The sequence below is a fragment of the Dysidea avara genome, chromosome 1 (assembly GCF_963678975.1).
Source record: "Dysidea avara chromosome 1, odDysAvar1.4, whole genome shotgun sequence".
NCBI lineage: Eukaryota > Metazoa > Porifera > Demospongiae > Dictyoceratida > Dysideidae > Dysidea > Dysidea avara.
In genome coordinates this window covers 24262480-24284669 of record NC_089272.1, presented here as the reverse complement: position 1 = coordinate 24284669, position 22190 = coordinate 24262480, and the positions used below count along the sequence as shown (strand labels likewise).

The following is a 22190-nucleotide window of genomic DNA, read 5'->3' as shown; positions in this document are numbered from 1 at the left end:
TAAAATGTGTTCTCAAATAGTAACCTTAAAAATGCTTCACCAGTACCTAGATATTTTAGTTGTTTGATTTCTTTTACTGAAACCATAAGGATTCAGTGATCTGCTAGTCTGGTTTTTGGCAGTGCGTTTTTGTAAAACTTCCTCTTTTTTCGTGGACCACATAACCAAGAATAGTTGTTATTCTGCAGCAAAAACAAACAAGTACAAATAGTTGCATTACTCCCCACACATTTTAAAATATACCATAACCTTAAAATGGTATTTAGGATAACAGTTATGATGTTCAGATATGAAGATCTGAGCATCACAAACATTCTGAAGTTGATTTATAATACTACTGTATGCAACAAGACCAAGCTCTGAGAAGTACATACATATGTTACTAGTATATATAACAAAAAGACTGTCTCATCAAAACTCCACAGTTTGCAAATTTCTTTTTAGTGTCTGAAGAATGGGTTACCAAAGTTTTAGCCTAGTAGGTTGAGTAGTTTTGGAATTATAGTGGGAACAGTAAAGAAAATTCATAAAGCAATCTTCATACAATTGTATGTTACCAAACTAATCAGATTACAGTATATACTGTAATTTACTGGAGTTGTATCAATCCTGGTGCTATGGAGTTGTCCTCAAAGGTTGCATGTAATGAAACTTTTATTATGCGTTATACAATAAAGTGAGGAATTAGCCTTTACACTAAAACTGAACTGCTATTGCTAACCTTGCGAAGTATCCTCCTGGTATTCTGCACTAGCTTGCTGGGGTTGGGATACATTCAATAATTTCTGCTGAATAAAAACACAAAAAACATATGTATGTATAAATATTATGCTAGTGAAACAATACAGTATGTGAACACACCAGCACATACAGATATGTGCTTGTGGTATGGTTACAGTGCAACAATGTAGTATGGTGTGTGGGAAGATCACAGACCGGCATAGTGTCACAAATCAGTTGAAAACTGGTATACAAATGGCTATATGAATACCTCCTTTTAGCCATTCAGTCTGGCCACTAATTAGTTCAAAGCATATCAAAAGAAATTGTACATGGCACCACCACAGAGAATCACAATACAATGTAATAAATTTACCAATATGCTAAGCTGATGAATGGATTACAATAATTTATACTTTGAAATGGATACCCACAGCTTTTCACTTGTCTGAATGAATGGGAAACAGTACAATGGCTGGGATGAATTATCGAGACACACATTAGTGTGTTGTGTGACCCAAGCAACCAATGCACCACACCAGTATGTTATTGACAGGAAAAACAATAACACAAATTTCATGCATATATATGTACCTGCCTTTACAAAGCCAAACAATTTTATATGAAAATGCTCTCCATTTTCAGTGGTCCACTTACCAAATTTGAACAAACTCTCTCCAAGCATTCCTGATATATGAGTTTTCATGGATTAATTTCTCCTTTTTTTTTTCTTTTTCCTTTTGCACACTTACAAAACTTCTCATAAATGCAAACATGTAATTAGATTGCCTCGCAATAGGTACACATAAGTGTGCTATAAAGGAAAATCTTGTTAGCAATTTTTGATTGAATAAAATCATAAACAGTCATGGAGTTATTAACAATTTTTCATGAAAATAAAATCAATAATTTTTATGCCTACCGGGTAAACCACTAGCACATGCGCCGTAGCACATGGCGACAGTCACTTCACAAGTGACTGTCAAGTGTTATGCCTCTGAAGTTGAAAGCAAGAAGTCCACACTGCAATTGCGGAGGCTGGCTGCAAAGAGTGTAACCACAATGCAGAAGTAGACAACTCCAGCTCTGAGAGCCCCAGCAAAAACCGGATCGCAAGGCAAAGTGTTAAAGGATCTGTCTATCACTGTGGCAGGCAGGAACGGAAAAAAGGCCAACTGCACTGCCAAGGAATCTACTGCATCGATAGGCAAGAAGAGAATACAGACTGACAGCAGTGGAGGTCCGCGTGAGAAACGATCAAAGACTGAGGCTCGCCCCTTAATAGAAGCTGATATCCCAGACATAGTTTCTGTGATGGTAAAGGCCATGCCAGAGTCTAAGGACGCAGCCCCAGATATGAGACGATCAAGCATTCATGTGCCAGGTAATCATCCAAGCCAAGCAACGCATTGGGGCACCAGCACTCTGCCCATCACGGACTCCCAGAACAGCACCAATGACAAAGATGCTGAGAACAAGGATTTTGGTAAGCTATAGTATACAGTATGTATTGTATTGTTGCAATTAATATTGTACGTGTAGTATTTGCACACCTTGCCCAAGCTTCTATATAATGCACTCCAGGCCCAAGCTTTGATATAATGCATCCCTAGCTTCTAGATATTGCACACCATGCCTACACCATACTTAAGTATTTTATAATGCAGTGTAGGACCATTCAAACAGTGACTACCATCATATATATATAGACAACATGTAAAAAGCAAGTAGTATGCCTATACCAGCATATTCCCCTTCCTCACTGTCTGTGTATTGCATAGCCGAGCTACAGAATGGCAGTCACTTTTCCCATATCCAGCAGCTGGAACCACATTCTAATTAAGATGACCTTGTCAGCATTGACAGCGACGACTCTGATGTGTTATTCCCAACTGAGAAGTTACACCCACCAGTGTTATTCAGCAATGGCCTCCCTCCTGTGCCATTCAGGCTAGTGAAGTGTGTAGAGGATGGACTATTTGTAGAGATGGCAGAGCTTTTGCCAAACTATCTAGACTCTGTTGACCTCAATACAGATGACCAACGCACTGGATCCTGTAAGCATCTGCCTGTGGTATCTGACGTGTTGCTGACATCATTTCTTACCAAAGCATCATAATAGGGGCATCACAGGACTGTCGCAAAGGCTAGTGGATAATTTATGACTGCCGCTTTCATCTGAAAGCATCAGCTACTCACACCAAACAGTGGTCCACTATAGATGTCACCATTTGGAATATGACTTTCCTAGAAAAAGTTATTCAGAATGGCCAACCACAGAGGACGTGTCCCTTACAACCCATCCAACCTGAACCTTCCTCAACAATCACTGCATCAAAATCAATCTTTCTCAAACAGACAACCAATCTGCCTAGACTGGAATGACAGCCTAAATGGATGTTCCTGGGCTAAATGCCACTATGAACATGTATGCTACAGATGTATACACAATCCTAGAGCTCAGGACAAGAATCACAAAGGAGTAATAGTATAGTAACATATAACCAGCATCTAGCCGGCCCGCTTCCCACTTAGATGTGTTACAGCCCATTACCATGCTCAACACTATAGATATGCATGCACCCACAATGATTATAGCCTTAATTGTAATAAACACTCCTTAGACTCTATTTAGGCTGTTTTGGGTGGGTAATAAATCTCATATACTCCACGTCTTTAAGCACAATATGACATATGCTCAAAATTGGGTTTGTCCAATCGCTATGCATTGTTCACGTGCAGTGATTTAACAAGCGTGATTATTTAGTCGCGTGAGGACGCATGGTTGCCATGGCGCTAGTATTATCGTAAGAAAACCAGCCGCTTTAGCCGAGCCTACAGCAGAAACAGCCGTGGATGAGGTAAGTAATTTGAGTGTAACGTGAAATAGAGTCTAAAGCAGTTATATAGCAGTGACAGAGCAGCACATTATTGGTGTGCACACTACAGACCTGCATTACAATAGTCCATTTCCACACAAGCTAAAGTATTTGCGGAATATTAATGAACACCAATTAACATGGATTGTGCAACATCCGGTGTCCTTCAGGAGGCCCTAAAATGTATTGAACACTATGGGACTCAAAACGTTTAGTATTCCGGGTGCTCAAACTGAACCGTTTTTCTTAATTATAAGAACAAATATTGATAAAGCGATTAATGGACGTGTTGTTTATCTTTGAATGGCAGCGATGGGACATTCCAGTAGCCAGAACGATGCGATTTCGTGTTGGCTGTGTAAGTTTTATTAGTTGTTTGTATTCGTATTGATTTGTGTTCTTGCATTACGTGATGCCTGGCCAGCATTGTGTTGTGTGTGGCAATAATTTACAAAAGGACCCAGACTGTTCGTTTCATCGATTCACAACAATTGCAGTACAACGGAAATGCTGGCTTCAACTGTTAGAAATGACTCAAGAACAACTTACACCTCATTCTTGTATATGCTCTCGACATTTTCCAGGTGGGGATACCAGCAAAGAGCCACAACTAAACTTGGGCAAACGGTTTTCATCTCCTATTAAAATGAAACTACCAATGGCAAAGAGAGCAAAGGCTAGAGGAAGTAGAAAAGAGCTTTCTACTAATAGCACTGCATCTGATACTGTTCCAACACTTGCAGACACAGTACCAGAAGAGTTTTTACTCACTGTTATGACAAGTGAACAATTCTACATTGATTACAAAGTGCATGAGTTGCCAGATGAGAGTGGTGATGGATTATCTGATATCCAGTCTACTTCGGTGTGACATCTGATATTTCATCTCTGATTGCATCTGCATCTTCATTGGAAGCTGGTACATCAAATGTAGAGATGTTGGTGATCACAGCCTTGTTGGCTACGATTGAAGTACTTCAAGCAGAAAACAGAGTTTTAAAGTCTCAGAAACAAAATCCTGAACATTTTCGAATCAAGCAAATCCAGCATGATGACAATTTGTTTTGATTCTACACAGGATTTATCTCCTATGAGGTTTTTTTTAAGCTTTTTATGAGTTTCTGGGTCGAGTTGAAAATGACCTAAATTATTGGGGTGCAAAAGAACAACTCACTGGCCAACGGAATTATGAATGCAAATTGAGCCCTATTAACCAGCTTTTTTTAACATTAGTTGAGTTGAGACTAAACCTTAAGTTAAAAGACCTGGCTTTTAGATTTGGTATACCCACAAGCTCAGTGTCTTGGTACTTTACAACATGGGTGTGTTTTTTGTACCACCATTTTAAAGAGGTGGATTGGTCACCAACTGTAGAGCAAGTGATGGGAACCTTAGCATATTCTTTCTGAATGTCATATCCCAGCACATACGTCATAATTGACAGGAGTGAAGTTTTTATTGACACACCATCAGATTTGTTTATGCAGTCCTCAATTTGGAGCCAATACAAACATCAAAATGCAGTGAAAATTTTGGTTGCATGTACTCCTAATGGTGCCATCAGCTTTATATCTTCAATGTTTGTAGGGTCCATTACAGATGTACAGTTAACCAGCTCCTTTGGCTTTCTTGAAACACTCAAAGATAAACCAGGCAGATCTATAATGGCAGACAGAGGCTTAACAATTAAAGACATGCTCCAAGAGATAAATGTCAATTTAAACTTGCCTCCATTATTTTATGAAAGGAAGAATACAACTTACTGCAGGGCAAGTGCAAGACAGTAGAAAAATTGCTTCTCTGCGGATACATGTGGAGAGGGCTATCGGAAAGCTAAAAACTATGCTATTCTTAAGGGTAGTGTTCCTGTCAACATAAACCATATAATAAACCAAATTGTGTGTGTGTGTCTGTGTGTGCATTTCTGTCTAACTTTCACCCTTCACTTGTTCCACCACCACCCCATCTATTTGATAGTGATATTGAAGAATATTGGGGTCAGTTGAGTGATGATTCAGATGGTGAATATTCAGAATCTAGTGAATCTTCAGAAACTTACAATAATAGTGATTGACATTATCCAATATGTATGTGTATTAAATTTCTAATAATTATGTATAATCCTAAATTAATTATAATACCCTATAGAACCTTTGTCTTAGCATGTAATGTATGTATGAAATCAAGAATTGGTAAATGTTCCTGTAAGTATGGTTGTTATTGTTGTAGTTGTCATTGAAATCGCTGTGGTTGCAATTGCTGGTTAATGTCACTGTTGCTGGCGGTGGTATTATCAGAGTTGTTGGTACTGCTGGTATAGCCTTTGTTGTCACATTCGATGTTGCTGTTGTTGTTGTTGTCATTGTCAAGGTTGAAATTATTGGCTGTATTGTCTTCATGCAAACATGTAAATTTTGTAATGGCAGTTCTGTTTTTATTGTTTGTGACCATCTTTTTTTCAGGGTAAACCCAAATTGCAGACTGGACTGACAATCTTCGGTCCAATGCAATTGTCATAGAATTCTATCAGTTTTGGCAAAAGAGAATTATGCCAGAATTCAGCATCAAAATGGACCCTTTGTACACTGATCCCAACTGTGGTATATACAACGAAGTCACACCATGGTCTTCCCCTATGGCCATTTGTCCTTGGACCTGTGCATAGTAAGAATGGCTTGTTTGAAGAACCACTGATTCTTTTCCATCTGCTTTCCTCACTGTAGTACAAAAGAAGCCAGGAAAGGTACATGCTTCTACAGGTGCTACATTACAAGCAGTATATGGACATTTAATTTCCAAGAACCCAAATGGCTGGTCTAAATTACATGGGTCATACACTGCACCATGCGGCGAAACTCCTAGATATGGGTGGGATTGGCTAATATGAAAACCACATGATACAACTGACAACTCAATCTGACCATGGTTGTGCATATATTCAGTATATTTCTGCCAGGCAACAGCTTCATGAGTAATACCCCAATCAGTTGCTGGTGATGAAAATTGCTGCGGTTATAGAATCCTTTTTTCCAAGCTACGTATCTGGAGGAGTCTTGGGTTTTCTATGTAGAACTGATCCAAACAGAGATGTAGGCACCAGCCTATTATGCTTTTAATTTTGCCTATTATGCTATGCTGCAGGGCTCAAAATTTTTGCCTATTATGCTCATAATTATGTCTACAGTTCCCATGTTTTGTTACTTTCTAATGGATAATGATAAACTTTTGCTTATGAATAACTGGTTAAATGTAAAAGTTAATGCTTGTTGTGCATAAGAATTTGGCTGCATTGAATACTATAATAATAGTCATGTCAAATAACTATGCTTCACTGCGGCATCAACTGTTCTGTCCACCTTTTTCAGTGGCATGCATTTTTGCTTACAGTATGACATAATTATTCTGCCTATTATGCTAGTATTATGCTTGATGCTTTCAGGCACTTATTATGCTCAAAAATTATGCCAGCATAATAGGCTGGTGCCTACAGAGATGCAGTTAAACGGTATCTCCTGGCATCATACCACAATGATGATGTACGCTGTTGTCTAGTGTTGCATTCAAATTCTTGGATTTTTTCAGCAGAGATTGACAAAGTTGCTTTAAATGCTTCAACCATTGCTTGCAAGGAGTCTTTGTCAGGAAGCTGTAGATCGGTTGGCTCTGAACCATTGCGAGTTTGAAAACACTCATCAGATAATAGCGATATGCACAGATGATTACTGTTGATTAGGCACCAGCCTATATTATGCCGGCATAATTTTGAGCATAATAGGTGCCTGAAAGCATCAAGCATAATGCTAGCATAATAGGCAGAATAACTGTCGTACTGTAAGTAGTGTAAGCAAAAATGCATGCCACAGTATAAGGTTGACTTACAATAATAAAACAGTCGATGCCACTTATATGGCATTAAGTAATTATCTGACACGACTGTTATTATAGTTTACAATGCAGCCAAATTCTGAATTCACAACAAGCACTTTTAACATTTAACCAGTTGTTCATAAGCCAAAGTTTATTACTATCCATAGAAAGTAACAAAACAATGGAACTGTGGCAAAATTTTTGAGCATAATTATGAGCATAATAGGCAAAAATTGTGAGCACTGCAGCATAGCATAATAGGCAAAATTAAAAGCATAATAGGCTGGTGCCTACCGCTAATTTTCTCCAATAAAGTCAGAAGATTGTTTTTTGCAGTACCTCTGTATTGTACTGGCCAGGGATCAAAATCATTCAAAAGAGCTAACTTTCGCATCTTTGTTTTCCCGTAAGTTTGTTTTTCAAACTGTGCCTGTGCAATTGGCAATGTGCTTTCTTTCCTCTTTTTAGGTGGTTTCCACTGGCACGGAAGGGATGTAATGGGTGTATCATCATCAAGGGAAGAAAAAATAAAGTGATTTATTTGGCGGATGAAGTTGAAATCGTGGCATGGTAAGAAATTCCAATGCATGAAGCAAGGCTGATACATGAGTGCAGCTAGCTGACAACCTGAAATAACAAAATAATGTGCATAGAAACTTAACACATGGGAGTCTTTGGTGTAGTTTTATACATCATTTTACTTCTTTTTTGTATGTGTTATGTAGGGTGTGCATGTATCAGTTCTAAAACGTACCCTGCTGCACATCCACAAGTTGCACGTAAAACATGGGCATAACCTAAATAATTTTCTCCCAGCATTATCCATACATGATAACTCCCAGCTTTCATAGAAGGTCTCATGGTGGACTCAATGTGGGAATTGATTGGGTGCTGCAAGTTTACGGACATCATTTGGATACAACCAGAAGACCACTGTATGTAACCTCTGGTTAGTGCCCTAAATATACTTCTTCCATCATCTTGGCAGGTTTCATTGCCAAGGTATGAGTAGACCACACCAGAGGCAACACAAGGAAGTTTTTGACTGACTTCATTAACATTGGCTTCAGTTATTACCTCCAAACCAGAAACCGGAGCACATGAAGGAAGGTCAGGTGGTTCTGTGTACACTCCACTGTTGTTTAGCTGTTGCATCTTTTTATACAGGTATGAGTCATCAACACCCACTACATCTAAACCCTCATCCTGAGCTTCATGGATCCTAGCACAGTATACAAGACAACTGCATCAACATTGTGAATTCATTCCATGATGCATATTTACACCTTCATTGTTGATTTTGGTGTGTACAATTTTGTGCGTTAAATATTACCATTTGATCAACTGAGGCTTTCTCCAACTTGAAGCTGGTTTAATGCCACAACACAAAAGCCATCTCTTTAAAGCTGGGACACCATGAATTTCAAATGGTTCTGCTAGCTCAGCTCCTGGAACATTAGCTGCAATAAGCTTCACCTGAAGTCCTGAGCTCGTGCCAGGTTTGTTATTACATGACGCTTGCTCCATGATAAATGCTACCAACGCTAGAAATACTGTACTTACAAGCAACTATAAATAGCATGCACAGCCTACACAAAGATCACGTTGTTCTGGCTTGTGTAATATCCCATCGCTACGACCAGCAACACGCCTATGAATTGCTTTATTAATATTCCTTCTTTTAATAGAGAAAAACGGTAAAGTTTGTGCACCTAGAGTGCTCAAAGTTTCGAGTCCCATAGGAATCAATATATTTTAGGGCCTCCTGAAGGGTACAGGATGTTACACAATACCAATTACCAACCGTGACATTCCTTATTCATTGCATGAAAATGGGCTATTATGATGATTGGATCTTAGCTTGGACATCTAACTTAGACAATCAATCAGCCGATGTCAAAGTACCACCCACAGCCAGGACTATTACATCACCATTGAATGTAAGCAATTGGTAAAAGTCACTGGCAGATCATCCTAATAGGCTGTTGGCTAACTTCTTTCTCGAATCACAAAGGGGTTTCACATTGGCTTCAAGCAACAACCAAATCCTTTGAAGTCTGCCAAGCGAAACTTAAGTTGTGCACTTCAACACCCAGAAATAGTTGAGAAATACTTGGCTGAAGAGATTGCTCTCAGATGCGTTGTCAGTCCATTCCAAAAGATGTTAGTTCCACATGCATATGTCAGTTGGTTCAGGGTCATCCCTAAAACACCATCAACCAAACAAGTGGAGATTAATTGTTGACCTCTCATATCCAGCTAGTGGCAGTGTCGATGGGGGATCCCAAAGGAACTATGCTTATTAAAGTACATCACAGTAGATTCAGCCAAAGATTATAAATTAGTACACGTACTGGCCATGGCATGTTGATGGCAAAATCAGCATCAAAAGTGCCTTCCGCCTACTGCCAGTTCACCCAGCCAATCGCGACCTTCTGCCAATGAGATGGAATAAACAAATTTTCATTGACACTTACTTATCCTTTGGGCTCAGGTCTGCGCCTAAGCTGTTTAACGTCCTGGCTGACCTGCTGTCATGGATCATTGAGCAACAGCAGGTGACACCGGTTATGCATTACCTGGATGATTTCCTCACTATAGGCCCATAATATTCCCCTGTGTGTGCCAATAACCTCCAGATGATCAAGGACACCTGCTTCATGCTAAGGATACGTCTTGCTTTCCAGAAGATTGAGGGACCTTCCCACTGTTTGCCTTTCTAGGATCACCTTAGACACTCAAATCATGCAGACTCGCTTACCAGAAGACAAACTTAAACAAATCCACAATCAAGTTGCATCCTGGCTGTTCCAAAAAAAGGCTACAAAAAGAGAGATTCTGTCTTTAGTAGGCCATCTGCAGCACGCCACCAAGGTGGTTATACTAGGAGAACTTTCATTTCCAGAATGTATGCGGCAGCAGTCTGCGTTCACAAACTATCTCATTTCACACATCTCACTAGTGGCTTCTGCTCAGACCTTAGGTGGTGGCATATCTTTGCCACCCACTGGAATAGGCTTAGTTTCATTAACGGCTTTATCCCAGAGTACATAATCGTCACAGATGCATAAGGGCTCTGGGGTTGTGGAGCAGTTTTTGGATCCCAATGGATGCAGTTGGCTTGGTCGAAAGAATGGGCACGGATGGACATAATGGAAAAGGAGCTAGTACCTATTGTTTTAAGCTGTGGTAAGTGGGACCACTATTTTCTGGTAGCAGAGTAGAATTCAAGTGTGACAACAGCAGTGTTGTGGATTCAATTACCAAAGGCTCCTCTAAGGAGTTAATGGTCATGCATCTTTTACAATGTCTTTGGTTCTTCTCAGCTCATTTTGATATTAAAATTTCAGCTTGCCATATTCTGGGTGTGTTAAACACTATTGCAGACCAACTCTCAAGAAACAGATCCAACAGATGAATCCCCATAACCTTCAGTGTCCCTGCAATCTATCCCAATGTCATTCTTGAAGCTTATATCTCCTCAAAAGCGGGACTGGACTTCCCCCTCCTTTCTGTGCCATTTCAAGCACACCATAAACAGACTTCACTCTCACACAAGGAACTAATAAAAGCATTTTAAGAATTTATTTAACATGACATGCACATTATAGTTGGTCATATGCTTGCATACAGTTGTTGTTCATGTAGTCAATCATATAGTTTTGTTGTAAAAAGGAATAAATAAATAGAACCACAATACCACACCAGGCTATTTGTAAATCACACTGTAATAATGGATTGTATCATCCACAGATCCACCATCCTCTTTGAGGAATGCTCACCTCAAAAAACTACTTAGCAAATCCCAGAAGCTACTACATAATCAGCCTGGCCAAATCAAACAGGAATACCTATGCAGCAGGCAGAAGAAGATACCTGAACTTCTGCAAGATGACAAGGATTAAGCCAATCCCAACATCTGAATGCACTCTAATACTATTCGTTACACACCTGGCTCCTTCTAAAATCTCACAAGGAACCATTAAGGTGCATTTATCAGCTGTCAGACACATGCACATCTGCAAGGGATTACACAACCACTTTAATCGCTAAATTATCCCTCGGCTTCAACTCATTTTAAGGGGAATCAAAAAGCACCAAGCAGGTACACACTCCACTAAAACTCATCTACCAATCACTACCCAGTTGCTTGACAACATCAAAACCCATCTGTCAAAGAAGACACCCTCTTATGACAATATACTCTGGGCTATGTGTTTCCTTGCCCCTTTTTGGTTCTTAAGGCTCAGTGAGTTTACAATCCCTCAGAAGGCTCATACGACCCATCTTGCCACTTATTGCTTAGTGATATTGCAGTCGATAACAGGAAAATCCCCGGCTACTACAACTGTTCCTAAAACAGTTCAAAACAGACCCATTCAAACAGGGTGTTAGAGTGTACATGGGTGCCACCAATAGTGCAATCTTCCCAATAAAGGCAGTTCTCTCATACCTGGTGAGGAGCAGCAGCCAGCCAGGTCCATTCTTCATCACAAAGGAAGGAAAAGGTTGGACTAGAGCTATGTTTTGTGCACAACTCAATCTTTACTGGATGAACTCAATCTAAACAAGCATTGCTACAATACACATAGCTCCACATAGGGGCAGCAACCTCCACATCTCTAGCAAAAATTCCAGATGCTCATATACAAATGCTTGGTAACTGGAGAAACAACGCATTTCAATGGTAAAACAGACCACCTCCCAACGAACTAGCAAAAATGTCCAAGATTATTGCAACAGGTCATTAGTGATGCGGTAGGGACAACTTTGTGCATAAACACTTTAACCATGTACATGGCAGAGTTTGTTACTCATTTGTATAGATGTTGACATATGTTCAGTTGTTACTTATTAACATACATAGTATACATTGAGCACCATTCTTACCCACCAGACCACAGGTTGGGCTAATACACAGGAATCCAAATACTTGGGTGAAAGGTTGCCCTCGTACCTCACGAGCCCCCTCCCCCTTTCTGTGGCTTAAAGGAAGGAATTTGGTGAGTAGAATGCTTCTGGGCACCAAATTCCTTCCCTGCCCAAGTATCAACACACCTGGAAAGTAAATATAAGACCTTGTAGGCAATTGACCCCAAAAATATTAGGACAGAAAAACTAATATATATTTTTAACCAAACATGGCAACCGGGACCAGGTACATTTACCAAACCACCACCACTAACACCAGTTGGTGGGGGGTGAAGAGCTACCAGTGCTGTATCGTCCTGGACATGCTGAAGGTCAGTCAAGTAATCAACATTAAATGTAGTTTAAATACCTTTAAACAAAGTTAATGTTCAAGATGATAGCACCATCAAGTAATCATCCATATAACATTGTTCCCTACCCATTGGATCACAAACCATAGTGCATGTATAATTGTCACTGCCATGATGTCAATTTATCATAATTATAGTTGCTTGTCACCCAAAGAATACACACATGTTCGTTGTACAGGTAACCCATTACAAAATTTATTCTATAATTTCTCATTGTGCAACACTCGCACTACAACTGCCTCCCAAGTTTAACCTGGATTGCACATTTGGAAGCCCTTACCACTTTCAAGAAGTGAGATCCACATGTTTGTTATTGTTCCCATCAATACTGCAGATGGAAAAGTGATTATGGCATCTCTACAGAGATTGTTGAATTGTAGAGTTGAACACTTGTTAATCAATTATGCCTCAAAGTACCTATTCAAGCTTTACTGCATTTATTTTGTGTTTTTTCTCTTTGAAATCAAGGTGGGACATTGAGGTTTTTAAGCATCTGATATGTTGTATCTGTACACATTGTCATGGCTGTTCATAGTTATGTGGTGTCCTTGTTACAAAACATGACTGTTGTTAATGTACTTACTTGTAGTGTATTAATGTAGTATTAGTTGTGTATGAATGTTGTGCTCGCTGCAGCCATTGTTATTGCTGTCTGTAATTTGTGGTTTTGGTGTCACAGAATATGTCTGTTGTTAATGTTGTTGTGGGTACATGCCTTTTGTGCATTAATGCAGCATTCTTTGTGTATGAATGGCATGCTTGTTGTTGCCGATGTTTCATTACAAACAATTGTTGTGTATGTACGCCTGTTGTGCATGAATGTTACATTTATTGTGACCGATACTTGTTGCGTGCAATGATTGTTGCATAAGAATGTCTGTGGTGTGTGAATGTTGTGTTTGTTGCAATCAAAGTTTGCTGCATATGAACATCTGTTGCGTATGGATGTTGCATTTGTCGCGCTCAGTGTTGTTGCATATGAATGTCTGTTGCGTATGCATGTGCAGTTTGTTGTGTTCAATGTTTGCTGCATACAAATGTTTGTTGTGAACAATGTTCAGTTTGTTGCGATCAATGTTTGCTGCATATGAATGTTTGCCATGTATGAATGTTGAGTTTGTTGTGACCGATATTTGCTGCAACCGATATTTGTTGTGATCAGTGTTTGTTGTGTATGAATATCTGTTGTGTATGAATATCTGTTGTGTATGAAAGTTGCGTTTGTTGCGACCAATGTTTGCGCGTATCCATGTCTATTGTAAATGAATGTTCAGTTTGTTGCAATCAATGTTTGCTGTGTATCGATGTGGTGTATGAATGTTGAATTTGCTTTGAGGCAACCAATATTTTTTGCAACCGATATTTGTTGCGATCAGTGTTTGTTGTGTATGAATGTTTGTTGTGTATAAATGTCCATTGTGTATCGATGTTCAGTTTGTTGCGATCAATGTTTGCTGCATATGAATGTCTGTTGTGTATGAATGTTGAGTTTGTTGCGACCAATATATATTGAAACCAATATTTGTTGCGATTAGTGTTCATTGTGTATGAATATCTGTTGTGTATGAATGTTACTTTTGTTGCGATCAATGTTTGCTACGTATCAATGTCTATTGTGAATTAATGTTCAGTTTGTTGTAATCAATGTTTGCTGCAAATGGATGTTGTGTATGAATATTGAGTTTGCTGCAACTGATAGTTGTGGCGACCAGTAGTTTTTGCGACTTATTTTTGTTGTGATCAGTGTTTGTTGTGTATGAATGTCTGTTGTGTATACATGTCCGCTTTGTATAAATGTTCCGTTTGTTGCGCTCAATGTTTGCTGCATATGAATGTCTGTTGTGTATGAATGTTGAAATTGTTGCGACCGATATTTGTTGCGATTAGTGTTCGTTGTGTATGAATGTCTATTGTGTATGAATGTTGCGTTTGTTGCGATCAATGTTTGCTGCGATCAATGTTTGCTGCATTTGAATGTCTGTTGTGTATGAATGTCTGTTGTGCATGAATGTTGAGTTTGTTGCGACCAATATTTGTTGCGACCAATATTTGTCATGGTCAGTGTTTGTTGTGTACGAATGCCGATTGTGTATGTATGTTCAATTTTGCGGCATATGCATGTCGGTTGTGTATGGATGTTGAGATTGCTGCGACCAATATTTTGGTGACCAGTGTTTGTTGTGTATGAATGTCGGTTTTGTATGAATGTTGCGCTGTTTACATATGAATGTTGAGTTTGTTGCGACTGATAATTGTTGTGTACACATATTGTGCTTGTTACGGCCTGTGTTGTTGCTGTGTGTTCACAATTTGTGGGGTTGGTGTTACAGAAGTTGTCTGTTGAGAATGTTTTTGTGGCTACAGTGTACTAATGTAGCATTTGTTTGTACGATTATCGTGCCTGGTATGACCAAAGTTTTTGCTAGTCTGTTGTGTATGAAGGTTTCATTTGTTTGGGACCGATATTTAGTGGAATCGATATTGCTGTGACCAATTGCTTACACAGTAAATGTTGCCTTGTTGTGACTGTTGTTCTGGCATGATGAATGACTGTTGTGTATGAACACTCATTGTTTCATTGTGACTGAGTGTTATGTAGTTGTATAACAATGATAACACACAATAATACTCATCTCATAGTTAATCTAATTGTTTATTATTACTTGGCTTATACGCACAAGTTATTCTATGCCATTCGTACATTCTCACTGGGTATTATTCATAGTTACCGGCCTCCGTATATAGGTACCAGCCTATTATGCCGGCATAATTTTGAGTATAATAGGTGCCTGAAAGCATCAAGCATAATGCTAGCATAATAGGCAGAATAACTGTCGTACTGTAAGTAGTGTAAGCAAAAATGCATGCCACAGAATAAGGTTGACTTACAATAATAAAACAGTCGATGCCACTTATATGGCATTAAGTAATTATCTGACAGGACTGTTATTATACTTTACAATGCAGCCAAATTCTTAATTCACAACAAGCACTTTTAATATTTACCCAGTTGTTCATAAGCCAAAGTTTATTACTATCCATAGAAAGTAACAAAACATTGGAACTGTGGCAAAATGTTTGAGCATAATTATGAGCATAATAGGAAAAAATTTTGAGCACTGCAGCATAGCACAATAGGCAAAATTAAAAGCATAATAGGCTGGTGCCTATCCGTATATGCTATGTTACATTACAAGCAATGATGTTGTATCACTATAATGTATTGGTTGACATTTCATAGCATTTGTGCACTGTTTAGCATGTTGTTGCATATATATATATATATATACTGTGTAATAATATACTAGTTGCAGATACTTAACTCCGTAATGCTATAGTTACCATATTAATTGATGTGTTATACATGTGCTTGCATCATACACTTATGTACTTAAGTTACTGTGCATTTTTGTCATTTTTTGTGTAACTGTTTACAATTACTTTGGGGGAAATTGGGCACAAATTGCTGAATAATTGAAGTTAATAGCTGCCTAGTCCAAGGTTGTGTTTGTTATCACTAAATGCTAACTGTCATAAAATTCAATGTGTCACAACTGAATTTACTAATCCTTGTTACAATTGTATGCTTGCAATATGGTTGCTGAATGTTGCTGCTGCTAGGTTGACGTAAATAATACTGGATGTATTATGTAGACTTTGCTGTGACAGTGATAACACATACTCATTGCCTATTTGGGCTGGGGTAACATACCTCAGTTGTCCTATCTCCCCCAAAAAGTTGTATGTATGTATGTATGTATATGTCTGTATAACTGGTCTGTAAAGTGATGCGTTGTTGTAATATGTTGTGGTCGCATGCCATAATGTTATAGAACTTGGTGCGGTGGAAGGGTGGTTTGTGTAGGAAACCATGCAGTAATGTATTGTGGTATGTTTGCATGTGCTCAGGCTAGCATGTTAATTGTGTGTTGTCACACGTTGCAGCTACACTTGATGTACTCATTAGCTCACTGCAGGTGAATGCTGCTTTTCTAACTGGGAGTGTTGGCAAGCAACTCTACTATGGGTCACTATCAGTTCCTCAAAAGCACGGGAGCACCTGGCATGCAACTCTGTCATGGGTTAATGTCAGCTCACTTAAGAGGAGTGTTGACATGCAGCTTTGCCACAGGGTGGTTGATATCAGCTCCTTGTTGCGATGGGTGTAGCACATTGCTTTCCAGCAGGTGTTGCCCCTCAGACAAGAGTACTGATGTGCTGTTCCATTTATAGAAACACTTCAGCTTCTGATCCTCAGAGAGCACAACAGTTGCCAAAACATGTGCTGCCTCCCAGTGGAGTGTTGGATTCCATTTGTTCAAGAGCAATTGGTCAGTTCCACACATCTCAGAATGTATAACAACATGCGGTCACCCAATGTTGGTCATCCTGCTCTGAAGTAATAGCTGCATATGCAGTATCTCCATTCCTGATAGAGGAATGTGATAGTACCGGTTCCCTGGGATGGTTATCACTAATATTAATAATGTAATTTATTGCAACGCAATAAATTGAAGTTAACATGCCTTGGTCTGGGCATAGAATGGATACAGTGCAGACTTACATACCATACCATAGTAAATGAAGCCAGCATCCTTTAGTGATAAACTAGCCTTTCGAGTAAAGTAATTTAATTCAGCAACACAGAATCCATGAGATGACTGTAAGGTCCATTAGAGAGGCATTGGCATTGTATATTAGCAAAGTAGCCCAGTGCTAGCACTACAAACTGAAACCAATGCATTTGTTCAGGTAAAACTTGAATCCAATCTTGTAGGATACATGAGACATAATGATGTTAAAATAATTCATTATACCAAACTAGCTTGACAGGTTTGAGATCACGAGATCATGCCATAGTGCATGGCGTATTTGCGAACAGAAAAACCTTTTCCCTCCCTCCCACCCAAAACCATGCATTACGTATGTGTGCCAGTGCATATATTGTTGTTTGCACTTTGTACAGTTGTCTACATATATATGTGTGTGACCGAATTTTGGAAAATCACTCATACGGGCGCATTTGACACCTTAAATATTTAATGATCAAATTACAAACAATATAGTGCAAATCCACTTGTTGATGGTTTTAAGCCATTCTCAATACCTTAAATTACAAGAAAATTCTTGAAATATTTTTAAATTTGTTCCCTGCTCTTATTAGCAACACACTAAACATGAAAATTCTAATTATTTCACGCGAGCCCATATGGGTGATTTTCCAAAATTCAGTCACGTATGTGACCTAATTTTAGAAAACCATCGATATCCGCACAATTTTCAAAATGCATTTTATTTGTTCTTTATTTTCTACAGGGACAGAGGAATGGAATAGCCAAGTTTCAGCTTCCTAAGTTAGGCAGCGTTGGAAATGCAACACTAGACAGCCGGACCAGCAAATAATTTGATATGTATAGAAGCTATCGAGAATAGAATCTACAGGCGCTTACATAAACCATCATAACGTACTGATACAACGACGTATGGAATTGAATCTTGTCTCATTGAGTTCGCCATGAATTTGTACATCCACCAAGGTATAGTTTTTTCCCCAGGCATGCTTCTTTGTTCGAGAAGGAAGGATAATTCACTGAAAAACAATCGTCGGTAAATTCTTTCGTCACCGCAACGTAAACAAACATCCGTAACTTTGGAATCTTTTCATATATGTGACCAGATTTTACAGAACTGATCCAAATCGCACATCAGGCAAAATCAAACTAACACCACCAGTGGATAGCTACACTATCGTACTACAAGTTTTGACCCTCAGCACTACTCTAACTACACGAGGCTGGTTTTTACACACGTCTTTTCTGGGTGGTGTGGAGTGCTCAAATGGTGGTTTCAGGCCTTGTGAAGGACCTGGCTTGGCAAGAGTCAGTGGTTTACTGGTGGACAGCCTTATAATGTTGGTCAGACGTGTTCTCTGTTGATTTTGCTACATATCCGCCACTAAGGAGCCAGCACAGCCCTGTAATCTCGTGTCTGGACTCCAATCGTGGTCTGCCTCCATTTTGAGGTCTATCTCTTGCCCTCCCCGCCACCCCCCAGCCTCCACCCCTTTGTGAGCACTCGTGACACTACTTCGCTCGTCCAACTGCTCAGATTTTCTATCTTATTTGGCGGGAAACTGTACAAGCAGCTACAAGTACTGGAAGTGGCTTGAAAGGTAACAGATTGATGCATCTTTTGTGTAAATTTCATACGCGTGCTTACTATCCTTGGAGAGTTATGCTGGCTTCAATTCTTTAAAACCGTTTATCTCGGAACTTCTAATGTGCGATTTGGATCGTTTTTCCAAAATCCAGTCACATATGGAGATGAAACAAAGATTTTTGTACTCCTTATGGACAGGCGAACACGATGTTGCCCAGTATTTATCCATTAGCAGCTTAATTCGCCCACCAGCGAGGCGATAAAAACTTGAGTAATTTTTTTTCTGGAGCTTGTGCTTTTTACCCATAGTTTTTAAATGCGTTTTATTACAAAAGTACTGTTGTGCGTATATCGATGGTTTTCAAAATATAATGATAATAGAATACAAATAAAAATTGAACCTTTGTATGTATAACTTAGTTAGGGTCCGCAATGAAAAAAAATCGATAATCACGAAATTACTCCCATACTATTTCAACCTGTAGGGAATATCAAAGTATTTTTCTACGTACTAATAAAACTTATTTATCTTTCTCCATACGACGGGAATCGCGATTTTTTTGTGCTGGAAATCGTGAAAAATTGCACGCTCTCCGGATGAAGCATGGGTTCCTTCCCATACTTGGGATATATAGTCCAGGTCTATACCTGATTATAACCCACAGCATAAATAAATCGATTTGCTACTGTGGATTTGGTACGGAGCTACTCTTTGCCGAAAATCGGCCAAAAATCACGTATTTTTGGATTCGGAGCAATCCAGCAATCAACAAAAGGAAAGTCCACAAACCTTCACTATACAGCAATATAGTTTGGTTATCACTTCATGCACAGCGCAAGTTTCATATGGATCTGAGCTTTCCTTCCATCAGATCTCCATACCCTCACATTATCAAAGAACTCAATTTTGTACCAGGCAACATCACCCCAATCATTTCATTCTGCCACAAGCAACCCTCAACACCTATAAATATAGTTATTATCCTAGAACTGTTAAAGACTGGAATGAGTTGCCAATTAATATAATAGAATCAAGATCTTGGATGAATTTATTTACGTACTTAACCTTCACTACTGTAATTAATTATCAAATTGTATGTATGTATGTATGTATTTGATTGTACCATTTGGGGTTTTCACCCCCTGGGCAAACCAGCTGAGCTGACTGCCCAGTACCTAATCTTAAATCTTAAATCAAACTAGGTGGCATGAAATTTCTTTCTAGCACGTCTGACACTAAAATGGAAGGTGTGGCTGCAATAACTCCAAGATTTAGTTTCTCCAGCAAGTTATTTAGGCTTCAATATTATGTTGTGACCACCTAATGATATTAGTGTCAAACTAGAAATGGATAACGTAATTTGTGGATTGATTCTTCGTGTGCATTATAGCTATACATGGTTAGCTATGTAGTGGTATGATTCAGGCAAATTTCACTAGTATTTTTATCAACATCTGACTGCTACACCACTGACGAAGCTACTAGAATTATAGGCATAATAAAACTTGGGTCCTACCAAAAATGGCAGGATTGTCTGCATGTAAGATCGAGATACTCTAAAAGAACAGTCATATAAACAGTCGTGGTATTTTAATGGATTTGAAGCAGACAGCTGACAAAGAGTATATTGCATACTATATATATATTTTAGAGCCACCAAAAATTATTTACATCAGTGGTATATATAAGTTTAGTTAGTTTGTACTTAATTTCTTCTAAAAGTAAGGGAGGTACTGTATGTCCTCAATCTTATTTTTTTACAGCAGATTGTAGGCAGTTACTCTGTACTATATTAATATATGAGCCTTTAATAACAAACAAGAAATTTAAGGTTTTTCACCCATATAGCTGAAGAGTATTACTTAATTATTTTTGGCTTTATCATGAGAAACCACACCAAAGACCTGTTGGGTAACTGTTATACTACCAGCCACAATGTGCTGAGTGCTCTATGATATATACATAATAGGCACTTTACAGAGCTGTCTATGCATGTGTATAGACATCTTGAATTTATGTGAGGTTTATAAGTCATTTACATGTACTTTAGTAATCACAGTTTAAGTCACATTTAAAGTAATAGATCCATAGTGGGAAGACATAGGCCATTGAAACTGCATGTTATACTGAGTATCACAAGTCCTAAAACTTATGACTCATAATAAAAATGATACCTACAGTAAATGTATACATCTCACACATGCAATATGTTACCAAATCAAGACACACGGTAGTGTGTCGTGCGGCCCAAGAAGCCGGCGCGTAACACCCGTGAGTATATTGACAGGAAGAAAGAAATGCAATTTTCGCACCTCCGTAGCTCTGTGCTGCCTTGATGAAACAAGAGGATTTTTTCTGTGGACACTCCCTCCACCTACAGCACTCCACATTCCAAATTTGAGTGAAATTGCTTCAAGCGTTCCCGAGATATGCGACTTCAAAAATTGGCTTAGTTTCTTGGTTTTTTTTTCTTCTTCTTCCTCTTTTCGCACACTTACAAAAACTGCTATACAACGCGAACGCTATATCCGATTGCCTTGAAATTTGGCACACAGAAGGGGAGTATAAAGGCGCATCTCTGTACCAACTTTGGCTAGGATACGATAAACAGGAAAAGAGTTATGATCGATTATTCACGAAAAATAACACCAATATGTTTTCACGCCTACAAGGTAAACCGTGTATGAGAATAGGCTGAAAATCGGTGGGTGAATAGGTTGACTATTGAACATCAAACCTTTTGTGGTTTGAAAGAAATCGAGCTAAAAACCAGGAAGATACAACGAAAAAACCAACAGTGTGTAACAATTATGCAATCGAGATTAGCTAATAAAAAACGACTACTTGCCACGCCTACCAGATAAACCGCTAGGGCGAATGCTTTGTAAATTGCTGTATAGAAGGAGTAATCATCTTAGAAAGGCTCTTCAATGGTGTAGAAGAATCAGACTTAAAGCCACGGAGTTATAACACGAAATCCAACTTGGTGCAGCAAGTGCGAGATCGAGATACTCTAATAGAGCAGTCATCCTAATAGAGCAGTCACCCTGAAGAGAATTCAAGAGATCAGCTAGAAACAAGTAACCTGTATAGAGATCAGCTAGAAACAAGTCACCCTGTGGAGAGATCAGCTACAAACAATTCACCCTGTAGACATCATGTAGAGAGTTCAGCTACAAACAAATCTCCCTGTAGAGAGATCAGCTAGAAGAAGTTTCCTTGTAGAGAGTTCAGCTACAAACAAATCACCCTCTAGAAAGATCAGCTGGAAGAAGTCACCTT

At 38.9% G+C, this 22190-nt stretch overlaps 1 protein-coding gene across 1 annotated transcript in view; it reads right to left on the bottom strand.

Moving 5' to 3' along the window:
* Nucleotides 1-22190, bottom strand: part of LOC136237452 (uncharacterized) — a 326109-nt gene that overhangs the window by 82472 nt on the left and 221447 nt on the right. The window contains exon 12 of the mRNA XM_066027675.1: nt 722-788. Coding sequence (XP_065883747.1) covers nt 722-788 — 67 coding nt within the window. The remainder of the gene's footprint in view (nt 1-721; nt 789-22190) is intronic.